Source organism: Peromyscus californicus, unplaced genomic scaffold, assembly GCF_007827085.1.
Source record: "Peromyscus californicus insignis strain IS unplaced genomic scaffold, ASM782708v3 Scaffold_24__1_contigs__length_46423439, whole genome shotgun sequence".
In the NCBI taxonomy this organism is placed as follows: Eukaryota; Metazoa; Chordata; class Mammalia; order Rodentia; family Cricetidae; genus Peromyscus; species Peromyscus californicus.
Genome location: NW_026294535.1, coordinates 12395125 through 12411822, shown reverse-complemented (window position 1 = coordinate 12411822; position 16698 = coordinate 12395125). Strand labels below are relative to the sequence as shown.

At 41.9% G+C, this 16698-nt stretch overlaps 1 protein-coding gene across 2 annotated transcripts in view; it reads left to right on the top strand.

Moving 5' to 3' along the window:
* Metap2 (methionyl aminopeptidase 2) overlaps nt 1–16117 on the top strand; it is a 29666-nt gene extending 13549 nt beyond the window's left edge. For both annotated transcript variants that reach the window (XM_052753148.1, XM_052753147.1), the window contains exons 5-11: nt 4771–4932; nt 5522–5703; nt 7108–7202; nt 10436–10532; nt 14092–14195; nt 14616–14731; nt 15438–16117. In XM_052753148.1, coding sequence (XP_052609108.1) covers nt 4771–4932; nt 5522–5703; nt 7108–7202; nt 10436–10532; nt 14092–14195; nt 14616–14731; nt 15438–15690 — 1009 coding nt within the window. In that variant the 3' untranslated portion in view covers nt 15691–16117. The remainder of the gene's footprint in view (nt 1–4770; nt 4933–5521; nt 5704–7107; nt 7203–10435; nt 10533–14091; nt 14196–14615; nt 14732–15437) is intronic.
* The last annotated feature ends 581 nt before the right edge of the window (nt 16118–16698 follow it).

The following is a 16698-nucleotide window of genomic DNA, read 5'->3' as shown; positions in this document are numbered from 1 at the left end:
GATGTGGTGGCAAGCGTCTTTACCCACTGAGCCATCTCGATGGACCTGTTTTTAAGACAGTAACTCACTTTAACTCCTGCCCCTCCTGCACCTGCATCCTGAGTGCTTGGATTAGAGGCGTGAACTCTTGTCCTGCCAGGCAGTGTTCAGACTAACTTCATACATCTACCACTGACCTATATACAAGTCCTTTTTATTTTATTTTATTTTTTTTTGGTTTTTCGAGACAGGGTTTCTCTGTGTAGCTTTGCGCCTTTCCCGGAACTCGCTTTGGAGACCAGGCTGGCCTCGAACTCACAGAGATCCGCCTGGCTCTGCCTCCCGAGTGCTAGGATTAAAGGCATGCGCCACCACCGCCCGGCACAAGTCCTTTTTAAAGATTTATTTATTTCTATTTTTTTACATGTATGAGCATTTTGCCAGCATGGAACTGGAGTTAAAACTTACATAAGATTTTCTATGATTCTGACTTCTGAAGTTTGTTATATTCCTCTTTCTAAATTTCACAAGCAATTTTGAGGGACAGCTGTTATTTTTACAGGCAGTTTATATTGCTTAGGAAATATTGATAAAATGAAGAAAGTAATGTTCTTGATTCTGCCAACAAGTAAAAGCCTCTCCAGGCTTTCAGTGTTTCTTCTTCAAAAGCCTCTTGATAGGAATGTGCGTTAGAAATACCTAGGATGGTGCCCACAAGATGGCGAGCAGGTAAAGGCACCTGTTGTAGTAAAGAGAAAAGAAATAACTGGAAACTATACTGCATGACAGTCTAAACGAGTGGGCTCGGAGGTATCGTGATAAAGTCTCACTTAACCAGTCCTGAATAGGGTAACATTTTTTTTCCTTTATGCTTTATTTTTTTGATGTTGTTCACGGGCGCGCATGTGCAAATGTAAGCAGGTGTGCAGGAGTGGAGACCATGCCTTATGAGCCCGGGTCTCTTTCTCACTGACTGGAGCTTCCAGCCGGCCCCTTGGACTTGCCTGTTTTCATTACTCTACCCCACTTGAGGGGACAGGTGCATACCCCACACTTGGCTTTAATGTGAGTGCTTTACCCGCTGAGCCATCTCTTCAGCTGAGCCCCCCTCCCCCCTCCCTCCCTCCCTCCCATTTGTTGTTGAGACAGGGTCACCTGTATAGCTCTGGACTGACCCGGAATTCACTACACAGACCAGCTGACCTTGACTTACTGAGAATCTATCTGCTCAGTGCTATGATTAAATGTGCACCATAATGCCAGGCGGAGTTTTCTTTTCTTTCTTTTTTGAGAAAACCTTTTGCTGTAGTTCACAGGTGATCTGTGATCCTTTGGAACCACTGGCATATCCTTTTACTTCAACTACTTTTCACTTAACTGTTTTAATATCTAGTGATTTTATTCTATTAAATAGTTCATTGGAAACTACAAAATCGTAACTTCTAATTATGTCATCCCCTCTACATTACATTTATTATATTTTTCAGAAGATGAGTATTCTTTTACCAAGCAGGAATAAGTTACGGTATATTCCTAGTTGAAGATTTAAAATATTCTTGACCAATTTTCAGAGAAAGGGATTGTTTACTTGCCTTTTTATTTTAATTACTTTGAGCTTAAAGACACACACACACACACACAGAGGTGTATATATGGTACAATGCTTTAAAATGCAAATGAAATTAGCTTTTAAGTTCCCTTGTACTGGACTCAAATAATGCCAGAGGTCGTGCACACATCTTTAATCCCACCACTAGGGAGGCAGAGGCAGATAGATGTAAGTTGAGGTCAGCCTGGTCTCCATAGCGAGTTACAGGACAGCCGGAGGTACATAGTGAGACCCTGTTTCAAACAACAACAACAACAACAACAACAAAACACTATGACTGCTTTAAATTAGTATTTAGACACATTTGGCCTTTTATTTTATTTGGTATTATTTGAGGCATGGGGTTTTACTATATAGTTCTGGCTGTCCTGGAACTCACTGTTTATACCAAGCTGGTCTCAAACTCACCGAGATCCTCCTGCCTCTGCCTTCTAAGTGCTGGGATTAAAGGCGTGCGCCACCACTCCTGTTTGATTTTCGTTTTCCCACCTTTGGTGTTTTGATTTTTACTATCCACTGATAAAATGGGCTTGAGTGGTTGTAGCTCAGGTGGTGGAGTGCCTGCCTCGAATTCATAAGTCCCTGGGTCTGACCCCCAACGTGGGTAAATCTGGGCATGGTGGGACACACCTGCCTCGAATTCATAAGTCCCTGGGTCTGACCCCCAACGTGGGTAAATCTGGGCATGGTGGGACACGCCTGCCTCGAATTCATAAGTCCCTGGGTCTGACCCCCCGACGTTGATAAAACGGCATGGTGGCACACAGCTGTTTGGGGGAGGTAGAGACAAGAGTATTGGAATTTGAGGAATTATCAAAGGTGAAGTTATATTCTCTATAGTCATTTCCTGTAAGGTTTTTAAAGTACTTGCACCCTGCTCAAAACCTGACTTTAAATTAATGTACTGTCTTGTTTATTTGGTCATACTAGTGGATAGGTAGCATACATTTAAATTAATGTACTGTTTTGTTTATCTGGTCACACTAGAAAAAGAAACCTAAGAAGTTTCTGTTGTGCTCAAGTGTGAAATATTCTTCCGTCAAGTAGGCCATTTCTTTTGGGCCTTTGAAGGAAGTTTGGGGTGCTCGGTGTTGGTTTCCAGCAATAGCAGCAGTGATAGGAAGTGATAAACTCTTGGCACTGTTCCAGAGAGTCAGAGCATTGGGGGATTGACGTAGAAGCCTATAGTTTAGGACAGTTGTGTAAATGTGAAGGGTCATCCAGCATTAGGCCTGGAGCGTTACGCTTGTACTATGATAGGCTTGGCCGTGCTGCTCAGGAAGAGCTCTTTCCGAGTCTGTGCACGGCCTGGAGTCAGATCCACACGAGCATGAGGACCTGAGTGTGGATCCCTCCAGGTCTGGTGAGAGACTGTCTCAGAAACCACCGTAGAAAGCCATAGAGGAAGATGCCTCATGTTGACCTCCAGCTTCACACATGCACACACTCAACACACAGATGGAACTGTAGACCGTATATCAGCCTATGTAGCTGTGCTGCAGTGCACTTTGATTTACAGAACAGGTACCAGGTGGATTTATCTGCAGGCTGTAGTCTGCTGAATCACTGGTTTAGAGACAGGTAGGAGTTAAGTCAAAACTGGAAAACTAGAAGAGGAAAGATGCTCGGTGGTTAAGAGCACTCACTGGCTGCTCTTCCATGGGATCCAGGTTTAAGTCACAGCACCCACACAGCAGCTTATGACTCTCTGTAACTCCAGTTTCAGAGGATTTGATGCCCTCTTTTGGCCTCTGGACACCAGGCACACAGGAGGTTCAGAGAAATACATGCAATTAAATTTTATTTATTGGTTTATTTTGGGTTTTTGAGGCACAGTTTCTTTTTGTAGCCCTGGCTATCTTGGGACTCACTCTGTAGACCAGGCTGGCCTACATAGCATATTTCAGAGCAGCCAGAGCTACATAGTTTTGAGACCCTGTCTCAACAACCAAACAATGTGTGAAAATTGTAACAAATTTCTAAAGTTAATTCATTCTAAAATAGTTAATGTTCTTGAAAACATGCTGCATACTGGAAGGTGGAGTATAAGGATCAGGAGTTTGAAGCCACCCTGGACTACATGAGAACGTTTCTTAAAAACCAAAATAACAGCTGTAACAACAAAAATTGTTAGATAGTAGATGTAAGATCTTTCAGGCTGGCTGTCCTGTGTCCTTGTCTCCAGTGCTCTGCCAAGTACAGGGCATGCCTACAAACCATAGAGCCAAGGTGGTGTGGGAGGGCCTGGAGAATCCAGGTGGTGTGTGTGTGTGCACCATGAGAGAGATGCAGGTTGTCAGGGGATCACGGGGCCTCAGAACAATGGAGAGCCATCGATTGGAGGGTTTCCAGAGCACCCCTCCCCCAGAGATGCATCTTACCTAGTAGATTCAGACTTGGGCGGTTTATATGTTTAGTTTGTTTGACATGGGCTTACTGTGTGCCTTAGGCTAGCCTGGAACTCATCATGTAGCCCTAGCTGGTCTCATATTTGTGGTAATCCACCTGCCTCAGCCTACGGAGGTGTCAGCCCCACACCTAGCTTGTGCAGGTGTTTTGTTGTGACTGTTAGACCTTAAAGCAATACAACTTCTGCCTGAGACGGCATTACTCTGAGCTAGGAGAGGATTTGCAGCAGGGTTATACATGAGTACAGTACCATTTGATACCAGGGGATTGAGCCATCTTGCTCTCCACAGGATGGTAGGGGTTAGAGAGACTTCTGGAACCAGTTCTCCAAATATTGATGAGGAAAATACTGCTTAATGTTAGTTGTCGTACTCCTTTGAAGGCTGTATGTATGCATGCATGCATGCATGTATGTATGTATGTATGTCCATCCTCCTCAAGTGCAGGAATGACCCACCAACAAACACATGCCTGCTTGATTTCTGGGATCTTCATATGTCTGGTTTTCTGCAATTTTTTGTAAGTAGGAAATTAGTCCCTCTGACTATGAATGAAATCTCAACTTGAGGGTTTTGTTTCTCTGTAAGAATCTTTTAGAGGGTTTTCATGTGAATTGGATTAATTGCAAGCATGTGGCTTTTAATTCAAAAATTTTGTTAAATATATAGAAACTGATAGCGCTTATATTGCTTGGTGTATTTTTAATCTCCCTCAGCTTTTATATTCTTGGGAAGTGTTTTTTAATGACTCACGCTATGCTCCCTATTCCAAAGGCGAACAGCTGCTTGGAGAACTACAAGTGAAGAAAAAAAAGCATTAGACCAGGCTAGTGAAGAGATTTGGAACGATTTCCGAGAAGCTGCCGAAGCACATCGGCAAGTTAGGAAATACGTTATGAGCTGGATCAAGCCTGGGATGACAATGATAGAGATCTGGTAAGCAGACTGGGCATGGTGGGAGGCAGAGGCAGGTAGATCTCTTTGAGTTTGAGGCTAGTCTGGTCTGCATGGTGAATTCCAAGCCAACCAGGGCTATTTAGTGTGGCCCTGTGTTTTTAAGGACGTGGGGAGAGGGCATTCATTTTAGTACTAACTAGCTCTCTAGTTAACAATGTTTGGCTGCTGTTAGTCCTTTCTTTGCTACTAAATTTTTATCTCAGGTAGAGATTCTGTAAATGACTCCTGAGTTCTTGTATTGCTATAAAGCATGCACACATTTGCGCATTAGTCATGTTCTTTTGTGTACACTTGGGTGTGCTTTTATACATGCAGGCAAAACACTCATATACTTAAAAGTTAAAACGTGTGTGTGTGTGCATAGTGTGCACTGTGGTGTAAGTGGAACTTCATTCCAGTCCTGGTAACTGAAGTTCGGAGTAGACTGTCCTCTTAAGCTTGTGATTGGGTTGATTTCTTTGCCCTTCACAATAGGCTGCTTGTATATATTCCGAAAGTAACCTTTTAGTAAACTTTGGATTGATAGACTATGAAGTGTGAGTCTGAAAACAAATCCCTTTTCCTTTAGTGAGAAGTTGGAAGACTGTTCTCGAAAGCTGATAAAGGAGAATGGATTAAATGCAGGCCTGGCATTTCCCACTGGGTGTTCTCTCAACAACTGTGCTGCACACTACACCCCCAACGCTGGTGACACGACAGTCTTACAGTACGATGACATCTGTAAGATAGACTTCGGGACACACATAAGTGGTGAGTCTGGAGAGTCCAGTCTCCACTCAGCCGTGCCTCCTGGGCTAGCGGATGCCTGTGGACTCTTAGATGGAGCTGTTGATACTGACCCTCCGCATTTTGTTCCTCTCCTTTGTATAAAGCTGGATTGAGGAAGAGTTTTATGTTTGCTTTAGGTTAAAAGCATCCTACTTAAACTGAAAACTGTTTGGATAATTAACGTTTATTTTGTTTTCATATATGAGTGTACATTTTTTTTTTCCACTCAGGTCATTGTTTTATTCAAATACAAAATATTTTGCCAGGGCTGGGTATATAGCTCAATAATCTGACAGTCAGTTCCCAATATCATATTTAGGGAGGAAAAAAAGCTGAAAGCCAGGCATGGTGGCACAGTGCCTTTAATCCCAACTTTTAGGAGGCAGAGGCTGGATATCTTTGAGCTCAAAGCCTTTCTGATCTACATAGAGTTCTAGGATAGCCAGGGCCACATACTGAGACCCTGTCTCCATTTAAAAAACAAAACAAGACAAACCAGGTTTGGTGGTGCACACCTTTAATCTCAGGGTGAGGCAGGCGGACCCCCGTGAGGTCAAGACCTGTCTGATCTAGCCTGTCCTGTTCCAGGACAGCCAGAGCTACACAATGAAATGTTGTCTTTTTGAAAAATGGGCATGGTAGTGCATGCCTATGATGCCAGCACTTAGGAAGTAGATGAGAAGTTTGGGGGCATCCTAGGCTATGTGGTGAGCCTCATTTCAGAGGACACAGAATAGTATTTGTAGAGCTTTGTTTGGTCAGTGTGTGTGTTTGCTTTTCTAAATTTCTCTAATAAACTCCTAACACCTAACGTTCCTTTTGTGTATTAACAGTCAAGTGAGTTTAGATTGACTGTTACTTCAGATTGTAGGGTTTTGCTAAGGATAAGTGACATGTGTTTAGGGCTTTGTGACTATAGATTTTTCTCTGTCCATACTGCTGTTCGTATATCCTCAGTGTGTCCCCATTCCTCTCCCCCCCCCCCCCCCAAGGGTTTTTATGTGTAGCTTTGGAGCCTTTTCCTGAATCTTGCTCTGTAGACTAGGCTGGCCTCGAACTCACAAAGATCCGTCTGCCTCTGCCTCCTGAGTGCTGGGATTAAAGGCATGCGCCACCACTGCCCGGTCCTCAGTGTTTTTATTTTATTTCTGATCGTTGTTTTGTCTGGGAAAGCACTGAATTGAGCGCTGTATAGTAACTCATAATTACAATTTTTATTCTGAAGTCATTGAGTAGTTACTACTTTTGCCTTTTTGATTCTAAATAATCTCTGGGGACTTGAAATGCCTCCTTCCTTTGAACCACCAGGGTTAGTAGAGTAATTGCTATGAAGCGGTCAGTCTGTTAACAGCCAAGTCAACTAAAGATGACCTTTTTCTCTTTCAGGTAGAATAATTGATTGCGCTTTCACTGTTACTTTTAATCCCAAGTATGATATATTATTAAAAGCTGTAAAAGATGCTACTAATACTGGAATAAAGGTACGTGGACGACCGCACTACTTAACAACATACTGTTGAGTACTCTCCTAGATTATTTCCAGGTCTGTGTAGTAGTTTAGGTGATTTGTGGAACTCACGGCCTTAGCTCCTGTACTAGGAACTCTGAAATAGGTACGGTTTCTAATCAATTTGGATCGATTTTTGCCTTTAGAATTGGCCGTTTATTTTTTTTATTGTTCCTTTTTTGTTGTTAATGTTTTATTTTTAGAACAGCTTTATTTGCACAGCCAAATTGAGCAGAAGATAGGGAAATTCCCATATAACCCTGTCGGCACACGGTACTTTCCACCATCAGTGTCTCCAACAGAGTGCGTCCACTAAAGTCATTTCATCAGCACTGACGCTTCATAATCCTCTAACGTCCACAGTTTGTTGCATTGGGGTCACTCTTAGTTTTGATTTTCTGTGGGTTTGACAAATACAGAATGACAGTGTCTGCCAGTGCAGTGCAGTATCTGTTTTCAGTGTCCTCCAAAGCCTCTGCTGTACAGATTCATCCTTTCCTCTGGGGTAGGTTCTAAAGCACTCGGCTTCCCCTCACAATGTCTGTCTGTGTCTGTCTCTGTCTGTCTGTCTGTCTGTCTCTCTCTCTCTCTCTCTCTTTTCTTTGTGGTTTTGAGACAGGCTGTCCTGGAACTCGAACTGTAAACCACTGGCCTCGAACTCACAGAGATCCGCCTGCCTCTGCCTCCCAAGTTCTGGGATTAAAGGTGTGTGCCACTGGCATCCAGCACATCTTTGTGTCTTAAGGTACATATTACATAAAAGTTATACCACTTTGCATTCCATTAAGTGTACCCATAGCATGCTGGCATGGTTTTTCACAGTGACTACTCCTTTTCATTTCCACCAGCTGCACAAAGATAGGTTCTACCAAGTGCTCTATATCTTTATCACTCATTTTCTAATGTGTGTGCTTCTCTTAAGTAGCCATCCTAATGGGGTGAGATAGTGTCTCTTTGTAGTTTTGACTTGCAGTTTCCTAATGAGTGTGTGGAGCGTCTTCTCACGTGCTGATTGCTGTGGGGTTTGGCAGATTACCTATTCAAGGCCTTTGGTTTTGTTTTTCTGTTTTTAATGTTATTTTTTAAAAGTTGCAAATAAAAAAAAAGTGATCACACTGAATTTAAGCAGACCCAAAGATTATGCAACTCGATAACGTTCTATACAATTAGAGTAGCCATTCAGAAAGAATGCTATGGAGCTTTGCATTGGAGTTTATACTTCAGCTGTTGAATATATTTTTGTGTACTTCCTGCCACCAAAAATGAAAAATCTGGTTAGAACTAGAAAAACAATTGCCTTTGTGTCCTTTTTTTAAGAGGACATAACTTGTGTTCATATTTGTATTGTTTCAGTCCTTTTTTATCCTCTAGGATTTAGAGTTTTGTTCTCTCTTCTGTATGTCATATTTCTATATGTTACACATATAGAAATTCTATAGCACATACATTCTATATGTTAAGCATGCACATTTGTTTACATGTATACCTCAAGTCCTTTGTTTTATTACTGAGTTTCAGAAGCTCTCTGTATATTATGGATCGTAGTCCTGTATCTAGCATTATGATTAGCCAGTTATTTTCTATCAAAAGTTGCCTTTTTATTGTAGATAAATGTATGTTTGCTACACAGAATGTTCTTGTTACATAAAGTACAGTATTTGTTGTTGCCTGTGCCTTTGATATATAATCACTGTCAGATCCAGTAGCATGAAGCTTTTGACTGTTTGTCAAAAGAGAGTTTTACAGTTGTAGGTCTCACATCAGGTTTTGGGGTTTTTTGAGGAGTGGATGTGTGGGTGTTTGCCTGCATGTTTGTCTATGTGCCATGTGCACACAGTGCCAAAGAAGCTGGATCTCCTGGTCGTAAATGGTCGTAAGCCACCATGTGGGTGCTGGGAGCCACACCTGAGTCCTGCTGGGCCTCTCTCCAGCCCCTTGTGTAATCTTGAGTTTTCTTTTCTTCCTTTTCAATTGGGATGTGGTGGGTTTTTTTCTTGCTTAATTGTTCTGTCCAGAACATTGAGTCATATGTTAAGCAAAATCATCAAAGGATAGTCATCTTTTACCTTGTTTCTGACCTTAGAGGAAATGCTTTCAGCAGCCATATTTTCTGTAGGTTTCTCCTGAAGCTTTTGTTATTTTTGGGTAGTTTTTCTATTCTTACTTTGTTGTCGAGTCTCTATATTGAAAAGTATATTCTAAATGTAAATCCAATTGAAATGTTGAGTGCCTTTCCCTCATAATGTGTGTTTATATTGATGAATTGTTGAACTGCCCTTGCATTCCAGGAATAAATTCCACGTGTGTGTGTGTGTGTGTGTGTGTGTGTGTGTGTGTGTGTGTGTGAGAGAGAGAGAGAGAGAGAGAGAGAGAGAGAGAGAGAAAGAGAGAGAGAGACAGACAGACAGACAGACAGACAGTCACTGTTGCCTTGGCTTCCTCTAACTTGGGCTTAGGCTCTCTTTCTCAAGAAAGAGTTATGTGGAGCACTGCAATGTACCGCACCTTCAGCTTATAGTTCCTTACCCTCTTGTGGTTGGAGCACTGCCCCTGTGCTAAAGGATAGGACTGATTGAACTGGCGTTACCACTGATGGTAACCCTGAAGGTTTAAAGATGACAGACTCCAAGATTTCTACTGTTAGATCAGATTGCGCTAGTGCAGTTTTGTCTAAGCAGAGAATCCTGGTAGATTCCCGAGTATAAACATTTTTAAATATTTTAATGTGCATGAGTTATTTAAATATATATAATGTATGTTATTTATATAAATAAATATGTAATATAATAATACAGTGCCTGCGTTCAGTGCATCACGTATGCAGTGCCCTCAGAGGCCAGAAGAGGGTGTCAGCTCCCCTGGAACTGGAGTTACAGTTGAGTTATCATGTGGGTGCTGGTTACCAAACAAGGTTTCCTCTGCAATAGGAACAACTACTCTTAACTACTGAACATCTTTCCAGCTGCCAGTACCCCCATTATAACTCATTATATTCCTTCCATTTCTCCAAAGAAACCACAGGGCTAACTTACAGGCAAAGAAATTTGGGTCTAATCTTGTTGTGTGTTATTATTTTAACATCCTTCACAAAGTCTTATGTAATTATTTATAATACACAAATTAGTTTTTCCTGATTGTCCTTTATTGGAAAATATAAAACTATTGTAAAAGTTTGCACTTAAAAAATAAAATATCCATTGTTTTTAGTGTGCTGGGATTGATGTTCGTCTCTGTGATGTTGGTGAAGCCATTCAAGAAGTTATGGAGTCCTATGAAGTAGAAATAGATGGGAAGACTTATCAAGGTATGGTCCTTTAAAGTAGGTCTTTAGGTCAGCTGTCAAGTGTGCAGAAGCAATATTCCGGGAGCTCTCTGGGAACTCTGTAAGCTAATTCGTAGCTAAGAAGGTGTCAGGGAAAGTTATCTTATGGCATCCAAATTTGAACTGGGCTTTTTGGGACATTAAGAGAAAAACCAGAGTCTGTTCACTGGTGATTCTCCTGCTTGCTTGTTCTGAGTCATATTCAGAATTTGGAGGCTAGTTAATTCCTTCTGGTGTCTTTCAGCTGCTGCTCTAGAATTGTATTCTCAGTCACCTGTGCTTTCTGGTGCTCTGCCTCCTTCACTGTCAGTCCATCCGATCATCTCCTACCCACAATCCTCCTTTCTCTATCTAATGCTGTTCATGAGACTGCGGGGGAAGGGTCTCAGAGAAATTAAGAAGACTGGGGAGTAAATGAGAAAAAAATTATTCATTTCTGAAATTCTCAAGAGTAAAAATATTATAGTTAAATAAAAATAATAAAATGGAGAAATTAACTGACTTTTCTTAAGTCCAAGTAAATAAAATAGTTAAAAAGGACCTTTAGGGGCTGGAGAGATGGCTCAGCGGTTAAGAGCACTGGCTGCTCTTCTAAAGGTCCTGAGTTCAATTCCCAGCAACCACGTGGTGGCTCACAACCATCTGTAATGGGATCTGATGCCCTCTTCTGGCATGCAGATGTACATGCAGGCAGAACACTGTGTACATAATAAATAAACAGATCTTTAAAAAAAACCCAAAACTTTAGTTTTAGAGGCAGGGTCTCAATGTATCTGGTGTTGGCCTTGAAACTGTTAAGCCAAGGGTGACTTGGTTTCTTTTTTGTTTGGTTTGTTTGTTGTTTTGTTTTTCTTCTCTTTCTGAGTTGGCTTTGGGGAGAGTTTGCTAAGACTTAGAATAATGCTGTTTAAGTTTTAAAATAAATTTAGTTGATTATAAGTGTTTTTTTTTTTAAGCTAATTGATATTCTATTGTTATCCTATTTGGTTTTGTTTTCTATTTTTCCTTTTAGGCCTACCTGGCCAATATAATGAAACTCCAGTAATCACCAAATCTTTAAAAACTATAACTTGAAATTGAACATCTTTGAGTAAAGAGCCCCCTTTTTTCTCCCATTAAACCTAATATTATAAAGCTATCTACTTGTTAGTCGTAGACATAGTATTGCAGCGGTGATGAGCTATACCAACTGCAGCTTCTCTCTTTCCAGGGCTAAGGCAACCAGAGTCCCCTGGTAGGGAAGGACAGAGGATTAGCTTCCAGTTGGCCAGGCCTGCCTAGCCTGAGTGAAGGCTTCACTAAACTAGTGCTCAGTACAGAGACCCTTCTCATCTAAATGCTATAAAATAAGGCATTTCCTTTGCTCTGTGGATTGTTGTTGGATCTATCCCAGAGTCCTGCTATGGATCACAGCTGACCTAAAGGGTATTTTCACATGAAATCTATTTCAGAACATGTCTATCAAAACTGAAAACGCTTATTATTTAAAATATTATTGGTCATATTGTTGCCTTTCACAAAGAGCTTTAAAAGGAGTGATTTGGGTACATCATCATCAGGGAAGGGTTGTTATTTAAAGACAGACAAGTAATGCCAGGCGGTGGTGGTGCACACCTTTAATCCCAGCACAGTGTCTCTGAGTTCAAGGCCAGTCTGGTCTACAGAGTGAGTTCCAGGACAGCCAGGGCTACACAGAAAAACCCTGTCTTGGGTGGGTGGGGGAGAAGACAAGTCAGAGTTCCTTCATAGAAAACCTGTAGCATCCACCACACTCATGTTTTCAGTTTATTCATTTCGTCTTCAGAATACTCAGCTTTGTTCCATTCCTCCATGTTCTGCCTGCCTGGCAAGCCTGTCTGCCTCCAAGGCCTCAGCCGGTCTCTTCCTGGCTCTCGTTACCTTCCGGGTCTGTCTCCAAATGTCTGCAGTTGTTAGCCACGTCTGTAGAAAGATGGCGATGGTGACGGCTGAGGAGGCCCTGGCACCATCTTTCTAACCTGGACTCTCCTCTTCTTGTGCGCCTTCCTAACAAACGCTGGTTTGGCACTTAGTTTCCTGAAGGCCCTCCACGGTTGTAGGCAGAGCTAGTCAGAGGCTCCACTCCAGAAGGGTAGACAGGGCTTGGGTTGCTGGAAGTGGCAGTGGTGACAGCTGTTCCAACAATCTGGGCAGGGGGCCATGTTTCTCTTTTCTGGCCCTTCACACTGGAGTATCTTTCTTCAGCCTTGACTTTACCTTCTCTCTACCTCTGCCCCTTTTACAGTAAGGACAATGCGTACACCAGGATTTCACCTCCCCACTAAACTTGTAATGTCATTATTTCATTGTTATTTGGGGGGGGGGGTTAAAATCTTGATACATAGTTCTGCTCTTGAAGAAAGGTGACTGCTTATGAATGCTTCAGAAACTAGAGCTGGATTTTCTAAAATTGTGAGACATAGTTCACATTGACAAGCACAGAGCATAAAAATTAACTTGTTAGTTGAAGACAATGTAACCTCATCCCTTGAGAACAAGTCTTTGCTTTCCAGAAGGCCTCAAAGCTCTTGTTGTGTGCTTTTATGCTCCGTATTAGCACCTGGCAGATAATTGCGACCATGTTACACCTCCCAACACCACTGTACTGGGGGTTACGTTTCAAATAGGAACTTGAGAGGACATGTCAAACCTAGCGGCCCTCGCACCTTCAGCTGGGGTGAGCCACACCCAAGTGCTGGGGTTGGCGTTGGCCTCTCTGTCTTTACACGTTCCCAAGGAGCAGTTATACTACATGGAAAGGTGTGTGTTATATATGTGCCCCCTAGTGTCCTCAGTCATTAGTTTAGTCCACTCATAAACTTATTCCGTGTTTTCTGTTTTCATTGTTGAGTAATGTTCAGGGTGTGAGTTTATTCTGTGTGTGGTGCAGGAAATTGAGATTGTTGAGATGAGATTCCTTTATCCTCAACTTCACATTCTATAGCTATTTCTACTTTTTTCCTTAAGGTTCTTATTTCTAAATGTGGTGTGTATTACCTATTTTTTTTTTTCTTCAGTTCTCCCCTTAACGTTCTCTTTGGCAATTTTTCAATGGTATGTATGTGTGACTGGATTTGCGCAGATGAGTATAGATGCCCATGGAGGCCAGAAGGCACTGAGTCTTCTGTGAGCCACATGACATGGGTGCTGGGAATTCACTTTGGTCCTCGTCAAGAGCAGCGTGCATTCTTAACAGCTGATTCCTCTCCAGCCCTCTCGGATACTTAATAAAACAAACTACTTTTTACTTTATCTCTGTGAAAACCTTAGGGTTTTTTTTGTTTTTGTTTTTGTTTTTTTGTTTGTTTTTGGAGAAGAGCAACTCACTGTGTAGCCCTGGCTGGCCTAGAACTCACTAGATGTAGACTAGGCTGGCTTTGAACTCTGAGATCCACCTCCCAAGTGCTGGGATTTAAAATTGTGTGCCACCACTCTGGCTCCGTATCTTCTTTGGTGTGAGTGCTTAAACTAAGAATCTGTTTATCCTTGAGTGGTCCTAAACATTTCTTTCTTTCTTTGACAGTGAAACCCATCCGTAATCTAAACGGACATTCAATTGGGCCTTACAGAATACACGCTGGGAAAACGGTGCCCATTGTGAAAGGAGGGGAGGCTACAAGAATGGAGGTAGGAGAGTCAACCCTCGCTAGCAAGGGGCACTGGCAGGCTAGGAAGGGGCGCTGTCACTGTCTCCTCCCACCCCAGCCCAGCACTTAGACTCCTGTCCAGATAAATCCAGAACAGAAATAAGCTTACTATTCAAACTGACCCTGGGAGGAATTGTGTCATGCTTATGAAGACTGGGACTGTACTACTTACGAAGACTGTCCTAAGTGCTGTTGTCTTTAGGAAGCACTGCGGTACAGCGGTGACCGAAAGTTTCCACCCATGTCAGTTTTGATAAGGGATAGCCAAAGACCAAAGGTGCTGAGGAGACAGCCAGGCTGAGTGAGAATTTGAGAAGCATGTTTCATGTTACTGCGTTATTTCGTGGGAGGTGATTGGTTCTGAACTGTTTTCTCTCTTTGATCCTTATGTGTTTTGAAGGAGGGAGAGGTGTATGCCATTGAAACCTTTGGTAGCACAGGAAAGGGTGTTGTTCATGATGACATGGAATGTTCACACTACATGAAGAATTTTGATGTGGGACATGTGCCAATAAGGTGAGAGACTGTTGATTTTATAACTAATGAGCATCTCTTCCAAGTTAACAATATGACAAACATATGATGAGGTTTGTAGTCTTACCATTGAGCTCTTGGGGTTTCCACTGGGGGACAGTGAGAGCGGCAGGTACTCAGATCTAGGGTCCGATAGATAGTGCAGTGTTTGTCTCCTAACATTCCTAGGTTTACGATTGGAATGTTTTTCCTATTGGTAAATGTCCTATCCCAGTTGACGTTGTTTTTTACTTTATTTTCTTAATTTATATTTTCGAGACAGGTTTTCTCTGTGTAACAGTCCTAGCTGTCCTGGAACTCGCACTGTAGACCAGGCTGGCCTTAAACCCACAGAGATCCGCCTGCCTTTGCCTCCCGAGTGCTGGGATTAAAGGCGTGGGCCATCGCCACCCCGGTGATTTTTACTCTTTATAGAGATTAATTATAGGTTGGATTCATGCTTTCGTGGGTGACAGCCTTTGAGCTTGTTGTATAAAAAGGAACTTCTGTAATACTCATTTAGGAATATAGCACACTTGAGGTGAATGTCTTTGGGCTATTATATATTTCAGTTATCAGTAAAAAACAAACAGTCAGTGTTTTTGAACTCAGATTCCAGGGGCAGATACAGCTAAGATTTGATTTTCTAGTGGGGGACACTGGTTATTTACCTTTTGCCAGCTGTTAATCTTCACTTTTCTTCTCTTAGGCTTCCAAGAACGAAACATCTGTTAAATGTCATCAATGAAAACTTTGGCACCCTCGCCTTCTGCCGCAGATGGCTGGACCGCTTGGGAGAAAGTAAATACTTAATGGCTCTGAAGAATCTCTGTGACTTGGGCATAGTGGATCCATACCCACCATTATGTGACATTAAAGGATCATACACGGCACAGTTTGAACACACCATCCTGTTGCGTCCAACTTGTAAAGAAGTTGTCAGCAGAGGAGATGACTATTAAACTTAGTCCAAAGCCAACTCACCGTCTTTCTTTTCTAAGCTTTGTTGGAACACATTATACCACAAGTCATTTGCAACATGTTGTCTGTTTTAACAGTGGACCTGTGTAGTCCCTTTATCCATGTTTCAAGGAGTTTGATCAAAGGTAAACTGTCTACATGTAATTAACCAAGGAAAAGGCTTTCAAGACTTTAATGTTAACTGTTCCTCCCATCTAGGAAATGCTGCACTGCTCACTAGTTAGGAATTACTTACACATTTTGTTTTGAAGACCTAAGAGATGCTTTTTGAATATTTATATTGCCATATTCTTACTTGAATGCTTTGAATGACTACATACATCCAGTTCTGCACCTGTGCCCTCTGGTATTGCTTTTTAACCTTCCTGGAATCCATTTTCTAAAAAATAAAGACATTTTCAGATCTGAGAGCTACATTTTAATGTCTATGGTTATAATTCTAAGCAGAAAGTAGCTGAAGTATAAACAGTGTTCTCTTTCTGGACTGTAGACACCTGCAGATTTTCTTCAGCTGAGGTGGCTACAAGGTCTTCATGTGTATGAAGTGGGCATAAATGAGTACACCTCCCTAGGAATGTTTGCTTTTATTGTAGAAGCATATTCACCATTAGTCTTTTTCCTTGTCTTTAGGAAGATTAGATTTAAACATCATGGGAAAACATTGTGCCAACTTGATGTAAAAATCCCTTAACCCGGGCTGGAGAGATGGCTCAGTGGTTAAAAGCACCGACTGCTCTTCCAGAGGTCCTGAGTTCAATTCCCAGCAACCACATGGTGGCTCACAACCACTTGTAATGAGATCTGGTGCCCTCTTCTGGCCTGCAGGGACACATGCAGGCAGAATACTGTATACATAATAAATAAAAATAAATCTTTAAAAAAAAAAAAAATCCCTTAACCCAATGGTCATATTTATAGGATAGGTAGTCCACATATTAGGAAACAAAAATATGAAAGCCACAAGCTAAAGAAGTTTGGATCTTGTTCTA